General features: G+C 33.3%; 1 protein-coding gene across 4 annotated transcripts in view; it reads right to left on the minus strand.

Annotated features, from left to right (window-relative positions):
- Window positions 1-1,304: 1,304 nt before the first annotated feature.
- The window catches only part of MOSPD2 (motile sperm domain containing 2), a 46,478-nt gene continuing 30,309 nt past the window's right edge, over window positions 1,305-17,473 (minus strand). Inside the window, exons 8-15 of one of the 4 annotated variants that reach the window (XM_043997006.1) lie at window positions 14,756-14,880; window positions 13,596-13,772; window positions 12,943-13,055; window positions 11,118-11,214; window positions 9,425-9,521; window positions 8,783-8,912; window positions 7,874-7,973; window positions 1,305-1,469 (exon numbers count right to left, since the gene is read on the minus strand). In XM_043997006.1, the coding sequence (XP_043852941.1) occupies window positions 1,434-1,469; window positions 7,874-7,973; window positions 8,783-8,912; window positions 9,425-9,521; window positions 11,118-11,214; window positions 12,943-13,055; window positions 13,596-13,772; window positions 14,756-14,880 (875 nt within the window). In that variant the 3' untranslated portion in view covers window positions 1,305-1,433. Of the gene's footprint in view, window positions 1,470-4,369; window positions 6,983-7,873; window positions 7,974-8,782; window positions 8,913-9,424; window positions 9,522-11,117; window positions 11,215-12,942; window positions 13,056-13,595; window positions 13,773-14,755; window positions 14,881-17,473 lie in introns of those variants that run through there. The other 3 variants (XM_043997004.1, XM_043997003.1, XM_043997005.1) reach the window with 3 other exon arrangements.

The raw sequence follows: 17,473 nt of genomic DNA on the forward strand, positions 1-17,473 counted from the left end.
CTTCCCCGCTCCAAATACTTCCCTCTTCATCCTTACATGTAACTGGAAAATAATAAAATAATTTTATTTAAAAAAAAACAAAGAAAACAAAAACTCAAATACTTCCCTCTACCTAATTTCATTATTTACTATCTGTCCACATTCCCTAGTTTTCATCCTCAACTATTCACTCTTTTACCCAATACCTCTTATCCAATCAGTTGTCATATACTCCTTTCTCTCCTCTGACACCACCACCAACATGGTTCAGGGACTCATTGTTACCTCAAGCCTAGACTACTGCAACATCCTTCTGCTAGGTCTTCCTCTCTCCACTCTCTCTAAATTCCTAGATCCATCTAAATCTTTCTAAATCTCCATCCATCCATCCATCCATCCAATTGACCATCCTAAAGTAGACACAGGTCTGATCAAGTCACCACCTTCTCCTACCCCTCTATTCAATACATTTCAGGGGCTCCCTAATTTCCTCCCAGGACCAAATACTAAAACAAAAACAAAAAAACCTAACTACTTCTGTATGGCTTTTACAGGACTTCATAACCTGGATTCCCCTATCTATGCAGTTTTCTACCTTTCCCTACATGATATATTCCGAGATTCAGAGACAATGGTTACCCAAGATACACCATCTCAAGATCCCATGAATGTTCCCTGGATGTCCATATTTCTGGAACTTTCTCTCCTTTTCTTTGTCCCTTGGATTCCTTCAAATCTCAGCTAAATTCCTTCCTCTGCCTCTGTTCTGAAATCTGAGGAAAATCTTAACTGAATCGCCTAATACACTGTCATCAATTCTATACCTAAAAAGCCTATTGATCATAGTATGTCAAAAGCGAGTTTTACTTGCTGGATTTGAATCCTGGATATAGTGCTGTCCTAAGGTCTCTCCTCATGTTTTTCCAATGTTTCCCCAAAGATAACCTTGTCAGCAAGGTATGCCAACACTTTCAGGTATTTCAGTTCTCCAACTATTTTATCATTTGTTGGATAAAGGAATTAAAGTAACCAATAAAAGAAATGAATTATCAAAATTATTTTTTAGTAAAAGCTGAGCTTAAAGCACAAAAGTACCCAAGGGAAAACAAATAAAATTTTCTTAAAGTGTGAAATTCTCTTAAAGCTTAAACAGTGTTCCCCATACAAGTTGTTGTTCAGTCGTTTCAGTCTTGTTTGAGTCTTCATGACCCCACTTGAGGTTTTCTTGGCAAAGATATTGGAATGGTTTGCCATTTCCTTCACCAGCTCATTTTACAGATGAGGAAACTGAGGCAAAAAGGGTTAAGTGACATGCTCAGGTCATACAGCTAGTGTCTGTGGTGTGATTTGAACTCAGGTCTTTCTGAATCCAGGCCTGGCACTCTATCTGCTGCATCACCTAATTGCCTCATACAAGTAGGCACTTAATACTTATTGTATTGTAAATGGAAGGTTCAGTTCTTTTGGGTGACAAATCTAAAAGGCTGGATCTGAAAAATATAAACATACAAAGAGACAAAAATAGCATATTTTGCCCATAAAATTAAAACCTACTACAAAATAAGCCACCCCCTCTTTAGCTTGTGGAACTTAAACTTACTTTTTCTCATATCGTTATAGTTTTGGAGGGGCTACTCTTTCTCTCCCTCTCCAACACATTCCTGTCTTCATTATTTTCCACATTTTATTTTTCTCGCATTAAAGGCATGCATAGCATTAACAGTGAGTGTTATGCTTTATAAAAATACATTTTTATTGATCTATTTTGTTTTTACTTCTTCATTTCTAAATGTTCTTTGGAAAATTACACTTTCCAAAGGACATATTCATTTTTTTCCTCTCTTCCCTAGCCATCCCTCGTAACAAAGGATAAGAGGGGAAAAAGCACATCAATAAAACCCTTTAGCACAGGCAATATATGCAATGCTTCACACCTGCAGTTCAACACTTGTGAAAAGGGAAGAGGTACATTTGTCCCTTTCTTCTTTGGGGCCAAACTTAAGGATTTTAAGTACATAGCATTCAGTTTGGGGTTTCTTTGATGGTTTTATTTATTCTATTTGTATTGTTATAGTCTATATAGAGAAATCAAGAAAAAATTATGTGTATTTGTTTTTCAATTTCAAGGATTCAAAATCATGCATTTCACCTTTTATACTTTCCTCTTTCCTTTGGTTAAGAACTCTCCTCCTAGCCATAGCTATAAGCGATGTGTTTTGATTCCATTTTCAAAAAGATGTGTCTTTTAATCTTTAAGTCTCATTCTATCTGAGCCCACTGTGAGATATTGTGTAAGACTAAACTTAATTTTTGCCAAACTGCCCTCCAATTTTACCAGCTACTATATTCGAATGAGTTTTTCACCAAATTATTTAAAATCTTAAGTTTATAAAAACCTAGATTATTTAATTCAACTCTTTCTGGTTGTTCTACTGACCTGCCTTCCTATTTTTTTTAACAAGTGTTTTTGATGATTATTGCTTTACAGTATAATTATCAAGCTGTAACTGCTTCAATCCTCATTTACTTTCCTTGAGATTCTAGACATTAGCTCTTCCAAATAAATTGTTATTCTGCAATAAAGTATCCCCTTTGTAGTCTGATTGGTATTGCAATAAATCTAGATATTTCTCTGGATGTTTCATATGCAGCATTTCTTACAGCACTATAATAGTGATGAGAAGCCTAGACCAGTTTTCTAGCCATTTGCCTATCAATGAGCATTTATCTTTCTACCTCCCACCCCTGACCACCCTTCTTTGGTATCATGAGTGCTGCGAATATTTTAGTTCTATATTAGACCTTTATTTCTGACTTACTTCACTGAGATGTATGCCTAATAAGGGCCCATTTATTCCCTTTCCTTGAATAACTTCAAAGTCTCCTGGAACGATGGGACAGAATTGACAACATATTAAGGGTAGCTGCCTTCTGACTGCACCCTCTACACTGAATATATCGCCATTGCCAATTTGAAGGATTTAAAGAAGGGTTGTTCTAATTTGTATTTCTCTTAGTACTTTGGAGCATGTTTCCATGAGCTCATTGGTAGTTGGAATTAATTCATTATTTGACAAAACTATCTTCATATCCTCTTACTACTTGCATCTATAGGGGAATAGCTCATAGTGTTACATTTTTAAATTTGCTATATATCTTGAATATCAGACTTGCTATATGGGGGCTGGCAATGGTTTCCTTCTTCTACAGTTTCTCTCCTTATTTGATCTTTATTAGTTTTATTCATTCAGAAACTTTTTAATCTAATGCAGGACTTGAGGACTTCTACTTTTTTAATAAAGAAGGGTTCAACTGTTACAGCTTGTTCTTTCAGGGATTTGGGGGAGACATTTTTCCAGTAATACCATTATGAAGGCTGAAACACTGTGAGGTGTTTTTTCTTCCAACCTAGGACATTAGCTCCTTAAAAAGGCAGGGCAGTAACAGGGACTATTTCTTTATTATTTTGATTTGTAGTCCCTCTCCTTAAATATACCAGCAACATTGTTCTACACTTAACAGAAGCTATTGACTATTGTTGTGGAGGAAGAAATGATTAGGGCTATGCTGACTACGAGAGAAACATGGTAATGGGTATTGAGGACAGTCTTGATTTTAAGTGACCTTATGAATAAATGGAGGAAAGGGTATGTAGGTAAGCATAATTCAAAGGAAAACAATGACAGGCTCAAAGAGGAATTGCAAAATGCTTTAAGAAAATAATATTAGGGAGAGATCATAGGTCACTTCAACAGCAGGATAGAAGGGTAAGGGAAATCAAGGAAGATTGTTAATGGCGGTAGTACTAAAATGGGGCCTGATAAGGATTTTAACTGGCAGAGATAGCAAGACAAAATCAGGAAACAGTATAGTTTGAGTGGAACAGACTACATGGCTAAGAGGGGGTTTTCATTTCTTCTGTCCACAAGAAAACACCGAACCTTTTGTTCATGGACCCCTTCCAGCCCTCTGGTGAAACCCATGGATCACTTCTTAGAAGTTTTTAAATGCATATAATAAAATGTGAAGAATTACAAGGAAACCCCAATTATAATGAAAAAGAATTAGCCAAATTATTTTTTAAAAGAAGTTCCCAGACATCAGATTACCTTACATTAAAAAGTTTTGAAGTGAATTAGATTAAATATTTTCTTTATATTTTAAAGCTGTTTCTCTCATTTACACTCTAATAACTTACCCCTTTTGACACCTGTTCTTTCCTTCCTTTCACAAGGATGCGAAACAGATGCAAATGAAATATAGAACTTTTAAAAGTCTGAATAATACTTGAAGAGTTTAATCATTCAACTTTTAAAAAATATCTTTTGACAGTAAAAAAAACCCATAAGTTTTCTCAATGATATTTATTTCATAAATGTAGTTATTCCTCTAAAACATATTAAAATAGAAAACATGTTCTTCTGATCAATTATACAAAGAAAATACCAATATAGTAATAAAAATACTGAAAATATATGAAAGCACCAGAACATTAGAATAATTACACTGGCAACAATTCTAAGAATATATTTCTTGCAATTGTACAATAAAGTGCTATCAAATCCAGTCATAATTAGTGGCAAAATTTTGAAAAGTTATTGTATTATGAAACTGAGGCTAGGATCATCAGTTACCACAATTCTAGGCTACTTGTTAATCAACTCCATGATAAATGATTTTTTTTTTAGCTTCCAAAATGAAACTGGTTTAAAACATTTAAATGTTGGACCTCGATAATCTGTTCATAAACAATTAATGACAATATTGAATATAAAAGCACTTAGAAGACAAATTGTATATAATCAAAAAACGACAGTACATATAAGACACTGAAGATCAGATGAAATCAAACACATAGAGATATAATATTAAGTATGAAAGGTAAGTGTATTGAAGTTTTTGATTTTTATAGTGTATTTTCAGTAATTCTGCTTACTTACAATCAATCACCACATCAACATTAACACCTTTATCCTAATGAATCCAATAATGAAAGATTGATCAAATTTCAAGCAAGAATGTTAATATTACTGCATCTTGAAACATTAAAGGGACACTGTTAGGACAAATAATTTTCAAATAAGAGCAGATGATTTCTCAAGTTGGCAAGAACAAAATACACACACTTGGGATTTATTTAAAATCAGTAATGCAGCATACATAAAAAACCCACTGTGCACATACATTGATAAAAAATCGAAAGTACTTAGGGTGGAGAGCAGTCATTTTCACATCTGGAGTTCATAAACTGAAATAGAAAAACTAAATTAAGAAAAAAAAATACCACAGCAGTGTCCTTTTAATGTTTTAATGCCTAGACCAATCTGAGGAATCTCTAGTATACCAATATTCATAAATCAAATTCTACAGAGCCAACCCCTGAAGACAAATGGTCACACCTTGTAGCACAGTAAAAAACAAAACAAAACAAAAACACCCCTTGATCAAACCTCAAGATTTATGTTACAATTATATTTGTTCTCTCATACGTAGTTGGGACTGTGAACTGAAACTCTTCCCATTGAAATAAACTTCAAATCAGACTTCTGATCTTAATTACACAATAATTCAAGTACCAAAGGAGAACATCACACAAATCAAATAAATGTGGATTAAAAATCCCACAGTCGTATTCAGGCTTTCTCTTCTCTTTTAAACAGAGTTGACAATATCATATCACAGTGCCCTTAGAGATACTCCATATTTCCCAAGTTCTTGTTAATGCTAACTGATTTAGCCAGAAATGTGCATGAATTAATGATATCATTACATTTCTAAAACATTTAAAGCTTTCAAAAATCCCTTCTGAATGAGTGACTTCCACAGGGAATTAAGTGTCTCCTCTGTTTGGGGGAAATGAGAGTCTTGGTGGTAGTGTAATTTCAGGACTACAAAAGGCTAGCTAGGCCTTCATAAGAGACCAACCCCCCCGCCCCCCCCAAAAAAAAAGAAAAAGAAAAAAGGCTGAGTATGTATACCACAGATTTCCCCCCATAAAGAGATTTTGTTTACATATGTCATAGTAATTCCTTTAAAAAAAAGTGAACAAGAGTTGCTTAAAAAAAAATCTTTTCTGGGAAAATATATTATGAAAAGTTTTAAAGTAAAAGTCACAAAAACAAAGTTGTTAGTTTTAAACCGATTATATCTAAATCAGAGTGTCAAAAAGCCCTAAACTCATAGAAGGCAGGTTGTCAAGGAATACTGGTAGGAAACAAAGGCTGAAGGTGGTTTGGCATTAAATAGTTTTACATTCCAAAAAGAACATTGACTATAACCGGCTAGTAGTTCTCAAAATTACAAAATCATGATTACATAAATTACTTTGTATAAGTATGTCTTCTTACTCAATATACACTTCCTTTATATACACAGCATAGAAAAGCTAACGCGTTTGGCTCAACTACAGTAATTCAGTTCCATAAAAAAAGGCAGATTATATCTTTTGGCTGCAACAAAGCATCTGCTTGCATTTTCAGTTCAGCTTATAATAACAAGATAAAACTGAAGCAGGTCATATTTTAAAGTACTCCAACCAAAAGGAAAAAAAAATAATTTATATTCAGAATAATAACATCCCATGGTTTTATTTTCACTTATAAGATAACTAGTCATTTATAGTCAACTTCTTCTGTGTTCATAATGTAGATCCTCATTCTAATATTCTTCTCTTTCCAAGACAGACTGGATTTTCTTTGTCACTCACTTCTTAAATGCAAAGAATATCAGAGAGCTGTACTTTGGTCTCCAGGGAGCATATGTGTACATCAGTTTTTTTTTTTCCCTAATTGGTTAAATTTTAGGTCTGATTCCTCTTCACACTAATTAGGAGAGCCAGCTATGTTTCTTACAGAGTATTACTCCTTTGACTATATAGCAGATAGAAGCAAGAAGTGGCAAAAGCAAGTAAGAGCACAGTTAAATAAAACAGCAGCTGTTGAAACCAGAGACAACGGTCAACTTCATCTTGAAGTTTCCTATTGATGTCTAGTAAACGGGTGAGCTGAGAAAAAAAGAGATGAAAGACTGCATCCATAAAATATTATATTGATCATGTGAATGCTGAATAGGCACATTTGAAATTCAAACACTTAAGTAATGTAATTAAATGTAAACAATTAAGTAACATAATTTGAAACCCATATACTTAAGTAATGTAATTAGATGGAGAATAATTGACTAAAAATTGACTACATATGTAGCACCAAAATATATTTGTTATGTGAGTTTGTGCCTGGTTACTTGTAATTCAAGAGGGTCTATTTTTGGTAGGGAAGAAAAGACAACAACAAGGCACTAACTTCTAGCCATAGAGAAATTTTTCAGCTACCAGGAGCTGTTCAAGTTCATAGAACATTAAAGAAGGAATGGAATCATCTAATTCTACCCTCCATATTTAACAGGTAAAGGAACTGAGACACAGGTGAAATAACTTGTCCAAGGTCACATAATCAGGGACAAAGGTTTCCAAACCAGGTTTTGTAACTGCTGGTGGTAAAGTCTTTTCTATTACAATATGTCATCACTCTCATACTATTCCTGTGACCATTCATCTACCACCAATTCAACTGGCAACATAGCACCACCATAAATCAATTGGGCTGGCAGAAGTAAGATCATAAACTAATCAAGTACTTCTCCCTATCAGATATTAGAGAGCCTCCTAAAGGCAATGGCTTTGTTCACTTTCTTTAAAATTCCCCAAAGCACTGTGTACGTTGCACAGTTGTCTTTTCAGAAATAAATGAAGGGAGTTTGAAAGATGTACAATTCCCAAAGGTACAAATTCCATCAAAAGGCCTTCCCCAAGAGGAAATAATGGATTTCTAAGGCTGATAAGGTAAACAGTTTGAATTTGATCTTGGCATTTAATTTAGAAAAAAATAAAACTTACTTGTAAATGTATATCCTCACTGCTTTTGGATGGAATGGTAAAAGAATTTTCTTTTAATGTAAGAGAAGATGGTTTACTGCTATCAACGTGGCATCTTAACCTGTGAAAATTTTCTTCAATCTTAGTATACAGTATTCAGTAGAAACAATTCAAACACTTAAAAATTTGAAAAGTCCCATCCTAGAGTAGTGAAGCCACATTACCCATCCCCAGTCCTCCTGACTGGTACAAGTAATCAAAATTTGTTAATAGGCAATCTCTACATTTCTCTTCTGACTGGCATTCTGATGAACCTACTGTAACGTCTTATGTACACTGAAAATACTGATAAGATATATAAGAAAGTAGAAATTCAGGGTAATAATACGAATCTATGGAACCATACAGTCTTTTCTTTCTTTTAGAAACATCAGTTATATTAAAATTGGGAATATGAAGGCCTTAATATTTTCAAATGTATGGAAGTAGTCTTGCTTTGTTATATTAATTTTAAAATGTACTTATTCTGTTTCTGATTATAAAGAAAATTTTTACTCCTGATTTAATAGTTGTTTTAACAGCTAAACACATTTAACAGATTTCAAGGATCCTAATTTAAGGTAAATAGCTATATATCATTCAATATTTTTTTGTTTAATGGACAGTCTGAAGTTCAAACTAGAGATGTTTGACTTGTGTGTACTTCCAACATAAGGTTCCACATATAAGTAAGGCCACTCAGAACTTGAATGGAACTTAATTCATTTTCTAGTTCCTTTCAATTATGTCACTATTAAAGAACCACTCATCTCAGATATTAACTTCTCTTTTTATTCACATTAAAGTTACTGTGATTGATGTCTCAGTCAAAATAGGCATATATTTATTTTTTTCCAACTGCAAATAAAGGTTCCTTGAAAACAAGCTTACCTATGCTCCATTATTTTGTTTCTGGGTATATCCTTCCAGAACTGTGCCAGTTCTGCTGCTCCTGTACCACAAGACTGTTCCATTTCTGCGGCCATTATGAGAAAACGATCTTGAGGGGAAATTGTGAAACCTTCAATTCCAAATAATTCAGCAACGCAATGAAGGAGAAAGAGAGGAAGGCATAAAAGGAAAAAAAAAAGACAGAAGAGGAAGGATAAAAGAAAAACAAGAAGGCAGGTAAAGAAAGAGGGGAAAAATGTCATTTGCATGTCTGTATTAAGACACATTTTTACTTTTCAAATTATCATAGCAGCAGAATACCCTGATTTAATTTTTTCACTTTAAGCCATGATTTTAGAACAATTATAAGAGAAAAAAGAGGAAAAGAAATGCTGATTTTTTAAAAAGGCAATTAGGGTTAAGAGACTTGCCCAAGGTCACACAGCTAGTAAGTGTCAAGTGTCTGAGGCTGGATTTGAACTCAGGTCCTCCTGAATCCAGAGCCAGTGCTCTATCTACTGGGCCACCTAGCTGCCCCAGAAATGCTGATTTAATATGAAAAATATCCTTCTAAAAATTAAAGATTCAGATTTTATTGGTAGCTAATAAAATACCACGTGACAGTGACTTGATTTAACTTACCCCCATGAAGAGACACCACTACATCTAATGATGAACCAGGGTCACAGCAACTATTACTTGGCTTAACTCTATATTTGTCTGGAGCTGTTGTTCTCACCTGAAAGAATAAATACACTTAGGTAGCTTAAAAATTCTAGCTTCACTTAATAATAAAAGTCAATTTAATCCAATATATCAAGCAGTTATTGAATGCATGATGCACTGTGCTAGGTTAAAAGAAAAAAAAAAAGACAAAACTATCCCTGCCCCCAAGGAGCTTACAATCTACATGGAGCTTACAATCTACATCATATGTACATAAGGATAAGCAAAATATACAGAGAAAATACATAGTATAACAACTGTGGAGATAAAGATAGACTGCATATAGGAAATGGTCCTTGACCTGAGCCTTGAAGGAACTGAGAGTTTCCAAGAGGCAGAGAGGCAAGGAGGAAGAACATTATAATCAGAGAGGCAGAAGACTGCCAGGGCACAAGAATGAGGCATGGAAAATATCAAGCAGTGGAGTACTGAACACGAAATGCTTTAAAAACAAATATTTAAACTAATGGTCTACTCTTCTGGAGGGATTATGGTAGAATTGATTTATGATTTCACTGGCACAGTGAATTACAGTGAGGAAACTTACTACCAATGAAGGTTGGCATGCTCTGAAACTTGGGAGTCTTAAGACAGCTGCCCAGAGCACTGAGAAGTTGAATGACCTACCTGGGGTATCATCAGAGATGGGACCTAAACCCATTACTGCTTGGCTCAACAGTAGCTAAACCAGACTGCCTCTTATATTACTTAAAAACAAAACAAAACAAAACAAGCTAACAAACAAAAACAAGAAAATTCAAAATGCAATCTTGATGGATAGGCATATAAATTCTTTGTTTTAAAACATAAAGAAATACATCAAATCCAATGACTTAAGTCTTTCCCAGGATCCTTGATGAACTACTGTGAGCACTTGGATTACAAAAATATACAATATAGGAAAGGAATGATTTGATTCTATAAAACCCAGAACTACACTCAAAAAATTCTACATATTTATTCACTAATAAACTTTAGATGATAATAATACAACTAAGATCAGCAAACAATTTTGATACATACTAAATATTAAAGTTTAAAATATTTGTGCACAAATAACCATAAAAGTTAAATATACATGCTTAAAGTATATGTGTACACATACACTCATATATGTATATCTATATGTTATAGGTATCATGTTCATTAGTAAGCTAAATGTTAAATCCAAACCTTGAAAATAAGCATACTGAAGGATTGCACTTTCCATTCTATAATTCTATCTGTCCTTACTGATCTGATAAATTAAATTATTTACACCATAAGGAAAACGATTTGCTAGTATTTTAGTTTATGCTGAATTATGCTGAATATTATTTTACCATTCGACATTAAGAGTTATAGAGAAAAAGATTACATGGCTAAATCAAAGTCCAGGTAGGATAAAAATAAATTATAATCCCATATGTTTAAAAGGCGGAAACCTAAAATAGCATATAGAAGACAACAGCTTTTAGAAGAGTTATGACATGCCTTAAATTTATGGATAGCATCTTTAATTATCAATCTTTTGAACATTTTATTACTAAAATTATTCCCAATGCTTTCTCCAAAATTTGCCTGGACCTTATATACATTAGATGACTTCCTTAAATTTTAAGCAATTTACCTTAAATGCAACTACGTTTTTTGTTACATTTGTGAGTATTATTAAGCACTTCTTCTCTCCAATTTCTTTGGATCCAAAATAAAGTTCTTCAGCAGGGCTATATGTAAACAAAATGAGATTGTTATTAAGTCTGAATAATCATTTATACTATACCTAGGATTAATCTTAATCAAAACCAAGTTAAATATTTTTCTTTAGTATCTGTATTAAGATACAGAAATCTGCTGATACAAACTTGTCAAAAAAGACAAAACATAGTTGTTATTCTACTTTTAGAAACACAATATATGTAATATTTGAAGTATTAAGAGCTGGCCTGAGCCAAAGTACAAAATAAGAAAATTGTAATGCTGGTTCACATTTATATAGCCCTAGAAATTGCTTCTCCATAAGTCTGTGAGGCAGGCAGTACAAGTATAATTTTCCTTCATTCTGCAATTTTTTTTTAAAAATGTGGCTGAGAAAAGTAAAGTAACTTCTCTATGATAAAAAAAGATATGGGGGCAGCTAGCTGGCGCAGTGGATAGAGCACTGGCCCTGGATTCAGGAGTGCCTGAGTTCAAATCCAGCCTCAGACACTTGACACTTACTAGCTGTGTGACCTTGGGCAAGTCACTTAACCCTCACTGCCCAAAACAAAACAAAACAAAACAAACAAACAAAAAAAAAGATATGGACTAGACCTCAAGCCTAGGGATGATTTTTCAAGTTCTTTTTCCTTCATCACACTCTTATCTCCTAAGAAGAAAGAAAAGAACCAGAAATGGTAGTTCATCAATCCCTTAATGTGTTAAAAAGTGTATTTAACTTCTTGGAAGATTACTTAAAAATGACCAAAACATAAATAATTAAAGGACTGACAATCATAATTATAAGATAGGAGAAAGGACTGTTTTACAAAAACTGAGTCTAACAGTAAATATCAATGATTCAGAGGATAATTATAGGAACAGGATGTGATCAAAATGAAAGTTTGAAATTTTGATGTGGGGATATTTTTTTATTATTTGACAAAAATTCAGCATTACAAAAAACTAAAATAAAATTGGGGGGATAATTTGTGAGGAAGAACTCATGACACAATGCTTACTATTTTGAACCTAGAATTAATTTAATGATATTCTCCCCCTTGCTTTAATGACAACATTAAAATATAACTTGATAATACTTCTGAATCACAGTTTTCTTGGTCAAGGCCTCTATGAAAAACAACATAAATCACAATATTTTGGTTCATTAAAAAAAAAAAACAAAACCTAAAAAGCCCATTCTATTAATCATCCCAGGGTATCATCAGAGATGATAGCCTTTGAAGACACTTCTTTGAATCAAATATTTCTGGGTGTCAGAGAAGTTTTCAAAAAATATTAAGAATTTTGCTTGTTTCTTTTAAAAGAATCCTCTTGGACATCTTTTGATATGGTACTAGTATATCTTCAAATGGAGGGATAGTATATAGAGTACTGGTCTTGGAACCAGCAAGATTCTATGTTCAAGCTATATGTGTGATGTACATTGGCAACGTGACTCTAGGCAGGTAGCTCAAGCTCTTGGTACTCGGTGCCAAGATTCTAAGTTGCAAAGAAGGTGATGACCTGCATTGGTAGAGGATGTTTTCTCATCTAGGAGAGTTCTCTGTATCAAGGAAATCACAGGTTCAGTCCCTATCTCCTTATCCCTATATTTTCAAAAATGCAATGAATCATGTAGAAGTGTCCTGTACTTCACAACTGTGTTAAAATAATTTTAGAAAATGTATGTTATACATACATACACACACACACACACACAAATAATAAGAATGACCAGATCTTAAAATCTTTACCTGATGTGCAACAGGACTCCTTTAAACATGCTTAATGATTTCTTTAATGTTTTTATCTTTGAATCCACTTTATCCGACTCTTCTGCTTTAGAAGTTTGTTCTACTGGGCTAATCTGTTTGAGGACAAAATCCAATAATTATAGAGAAATGGAACTGACAAAGAGTTGATTCTATTGAATTATTCTACTGACAATTAAACAGTTGATTCTATTGAAAATAATTGCAAAGGATGAACTTTCTACTAATTAAAAATTTCTAGTTGCCTTTTACATCATTCTCACCATTACCACCAAAAATATTCATTGAGTGCTACTGTGTGATGGGCAGCAAGGATATAGAGCAACTGCAAAACATGTCCTCAAAAGATTTACAATCTCTAGGAACTTTTATTAAATTAATAACAGCCCCTTACATTTGATTTGAATTAGAACACTATATCACTTCATCCCACCTAAGCTTAGGGAGAACAAATTATATACTGAACATAGAAAAAGCTTTACTGCTTCAACAAAATATCCAAAAGAAGGAAGAAAAGATTGGTCCAAGCTGTGAATGTCCAAGCTTAATGTACAATGTCATTGAAGATACACAAATGTTTCCATATATATTTTTCCCAGCATTTACACCCAATGTGATCTCATTCTTAAAATCACCTTTTTGGGAACAACAGCTTGTTCTTCACTGGAATTTGTTTCCCCAGTTTCTTTGTTATCTGTTTCTATATCTTCTTTGCTTTCAGTTTCATCCTCACTGGTAATAGGTCCATTTTCACACAAAGGGGTTTGAAAATCATCATCTACTAGTGGCGGATAACTATACTTGAAAGGATCCTGAAACAGAAAGAATAAAATATCAATCGTTATCATAAAGGTGTTAGCAAGAAAAAAAGAAATAAATTGTTTCCCCAATGGAATTAAAATGCACTTAGTCTTAAAGTATCGTTTTAGAAGTTGAATCATTTAAAAAAAGCTTTTTATTCTATTTCTAAACTTTCAGTTACAAAAGTCCCATGGGTAAATGATTATAGAAAGTAAGAATTTAAAAAAAAAGCTTCTCTGTTTCTAATTCAAAGACTCAAGAAAAATGAAGAAAAAAGCCATACTATGCAGATTTTTGGATTTGTTGTTCCTTGGCTCTGACTGCAAGTCAACATTAGCCTAGTAAGCAGTATGTGATGTTAATTTGATAGAAAAAAAAAGGCTTTAAAAACAGTCACTGCATGTTTTAACTGACACTTTCAAATAAGAATACACACTGCTCCATAAAATATTACATTTTAAAACTATCTCTAGCATGACTAGTTACAGCTTAATATTCACATAAATTAATAATATTTAAATGACATCCTCTTGGCCCTATGTGCTAGTCAACCAGTCATAATAAGAATAGAGGAGTTGTGGGATTATGGAAAGAGAACTGGATCTAGAGTAAGAAGACTGATCCCTGGACCTTACACTCATTCACTGTATTACTGTGAACAAAATACTTCACCTCTCTGGGCCTCAGTTTCCTTATCTGTAAAATGAGGCAGTTGGACAAGATGATCTCTAATACTTCTTCGATAACTAAACTTATGACCCACTTGGCTTAAAACTTATAATTAAGGTCTTATACATTTCTTTCTGTGATGTGTATTTATTAATTATATTTGAAGAAACTATTTCTTTATGACTACTTGCTACCTATGATCTTCCTCTATATAATAATTCTATTTTTCATTGCTAGTTTTTAAGGGTCCCTCCCCTCCCCCAACTAAGGAAAAATACAAGACTTTATCTATAAATATTTTAGACTTGTCAACCACCATACTTACAGTTCCACCCATGTGTGGGGGCAAGTATTCTATGCTGACGTACTCCTGAACTTCATTTTTACCAGTAAACTTCAACATGTTCACTGCTTCTGGACCAAGCCAGCCTTTCACAATTTTAAAAGCAGCTAGAGAATATACAATAATTTCATTAAATTGTTTCTCATTTAAATTATTGCACACATCACAAAAGGCTAGTCTAACAACTAAGTAGTCAATTTTTTTTCTTAAAAATTTATTAACATTTTCTACTGCTAAAAGACAGTTATACCAGTATTATACTTCATAGTTTCTAAATGCTTAACATTAAGAAAGCCAAGTTACCATAAGCACCATTCAATTTGCCATTTTCACCAAGGTTTTGGACCTTGCAGAAATCCATCATGACCCCAGCTACTACAGTCTCAGAGATTGGGCTCACTAATTAGAAGGGTGGAATGAAATGGACAACAGTTTAATATACATTAAGTAAACTGCAATGTTTTCACTGGTACTGCTTACCCATGTGGGAGCAGCCTGTATAGGTTAACTTCATGTTGAAGCATATCCCAAGATAGTCTCTCAGGTTCACCAGACTGACATCACAATCAAACAAGAATTTAAGTGCCAACCATGTGTCAAGCACTGTGAACAATCTGGGAACACAAGATTTGGGACCCCAACATTTTACTTCTGGTTTAGTTTTTCTCTCATCTAAGAACTTTCAACCTGTCTCTCAGAAGTTCTATTAACCACAGTTGTGGAACTCATGTAGCTGTGAAGGCAAAGAACCAGTTACCTATGCAAGGGTTGGGAGAGGTGAAAATATCATGGAACACCCATCAATATGTTGTTTGGTAATTCTCCTTTATAAGCCTCCATTTTGATTTAGCTAATATGAAATTTTACTGGTCCAAACAGTCCGAAGCATATCCAATGAGAAATAATGAAATATATATATTTCTATTAATAGGCATGTGAATTTGTCACCTATCTTCTCTGAGTTCATCTTTAAAATGGTTAGAAAAAGAGCTGGTAAACCTTATTAACATATCATAAGCAAGGTTTATAAAGCTTTACATAGCATATATAGATTTATGAAGCTCTTATTTATACATAATTTTATATATCTTAATATGTCTTATATAATCAAGATATAACATGCATGTGTATGTATGTATTCTTTAACCCATCATAATTCAATTTATCTTAATTAAAAAAATTTTTAACCATATATATCTTGAACATATTTCAAATACATAAATTTCAAAATATGTAAATTGTGTATTATATTTAATATATTAGAAATGTAGTTTAAAACTTATTTTAATGTATATTACATCTTAAAATACATATTTTTAGGTAAGATGAACTAGGATGGGTTGACAAATATATGTATGCTAATAGTTTATAAATCCTAAGGTTTAACTATATTTGATATATATGTATATTTTAATATCCCATATATTTTTTAAGTAAGGTAGGATGTAAACCAGGATGCTTGAAGAAATAAGTGAAAAGATGTAATTCAAAATATGACTATCAGGAATTCCATGCTGATACGCGTTTACTTCTTTGACTGAGAGATCCCACAGCTTGGTATAAGCCCCAAAGAGGTCAAAGTGTATGGAAATTTTTGTCACCATCTTTTTAAGCATACTACAGTTCCAAACTGCTTTCCAAAATGGTTGGACCAATCCACAGATTCAGCAACAGTGTATTAGCATATCTGACTTTATTTATCCCCTCCAACACTGACTTCCCATTTTTCATCATTTTGATGAGAGTGATATGAAATCTTTCCAGGCTTATTTCATACCAATTCCTCTTCATGAAATGAACAAGCTAACCTCAATGTTCTATCCTCTTACTTCTGTTTACAGAAGGTATTCTTCAGGTTGATATGCAATCTCTCATACCTTGCCCTTTCAAAAACTATCTTCCTTTGAAAGGTACACTGACTTGGTAACCACTTTAAAATCCTTTGCTATTGTTTTGAAGACAACAGCAGAAGTGAAGTGAGGGTTTATTCTTCATGAAGCTTTCCTTAATCACCCCATTTGTTTGTCATCTCATTTTTTCTTACACTAAACTTTGATAAATATTTTAACCCCACAATAAGATGTAAGTTCCTTGAGAGCAGGGGGAAATTTCATTTTTGTCTTTATATTCCCAGGACCTAGCACAGTGATATGCATACAGACACTTAATAAATGCTTGTTGAATTGAACCAACCTTCAACTACTATTCCATAATAGTACTAACCAAAGTTCCAGGGGAACATTTCTGTTAATTTTGCAAATTTTGAAACAGAGAAGGAAAAACCACAGCAACATTTTATACTTTGATGACTTTTTTCTGCAGACTATATATGTGTGTATGTATGTGTGTATGTATTTCATTTATTTGTCTAAATTTAATACTATGCCCACTGATTTTAACTAAAATAGAATGCTAATATATATTTTTATATACGAAGATAAAGACAGTCATTTAAAAATTTTTTATGGCATGGTAGAAAGAGCATTTGGAGATTTGGAGTCAAACGACACAAATCCCAGCTCTCCTACTTACCACTTGTATGACTTTAAGCAAGTCACTTAAGCCTTAAGGCCTCACTCATTGGGAAAATGAAGTAGTTGGACTAAATAATTCTCTTCAAAACCTACTGTAACCTAAAATAAGTTAGAAAAGAGGACACAATACTGTCAAGAATGTTTCCCAGACCTTTGTAACACGTGT

This window comes from Dromiciops gliroides, chromosome 3, assembly GCF_019393635.1.
Source record: "Dromiciops gliroides isolate mDroGli1 chromosome 3, mDroGli1.pri, whole genome shotgun sequence".
NCBI classification, from domain to species: domain Eukaryota; kingdom Metazoa; phylum Chordata; class Mammalia; order Microbiotheria; family Microbiotheriidae; genus Dromiciops; species Dromiciops gliroides.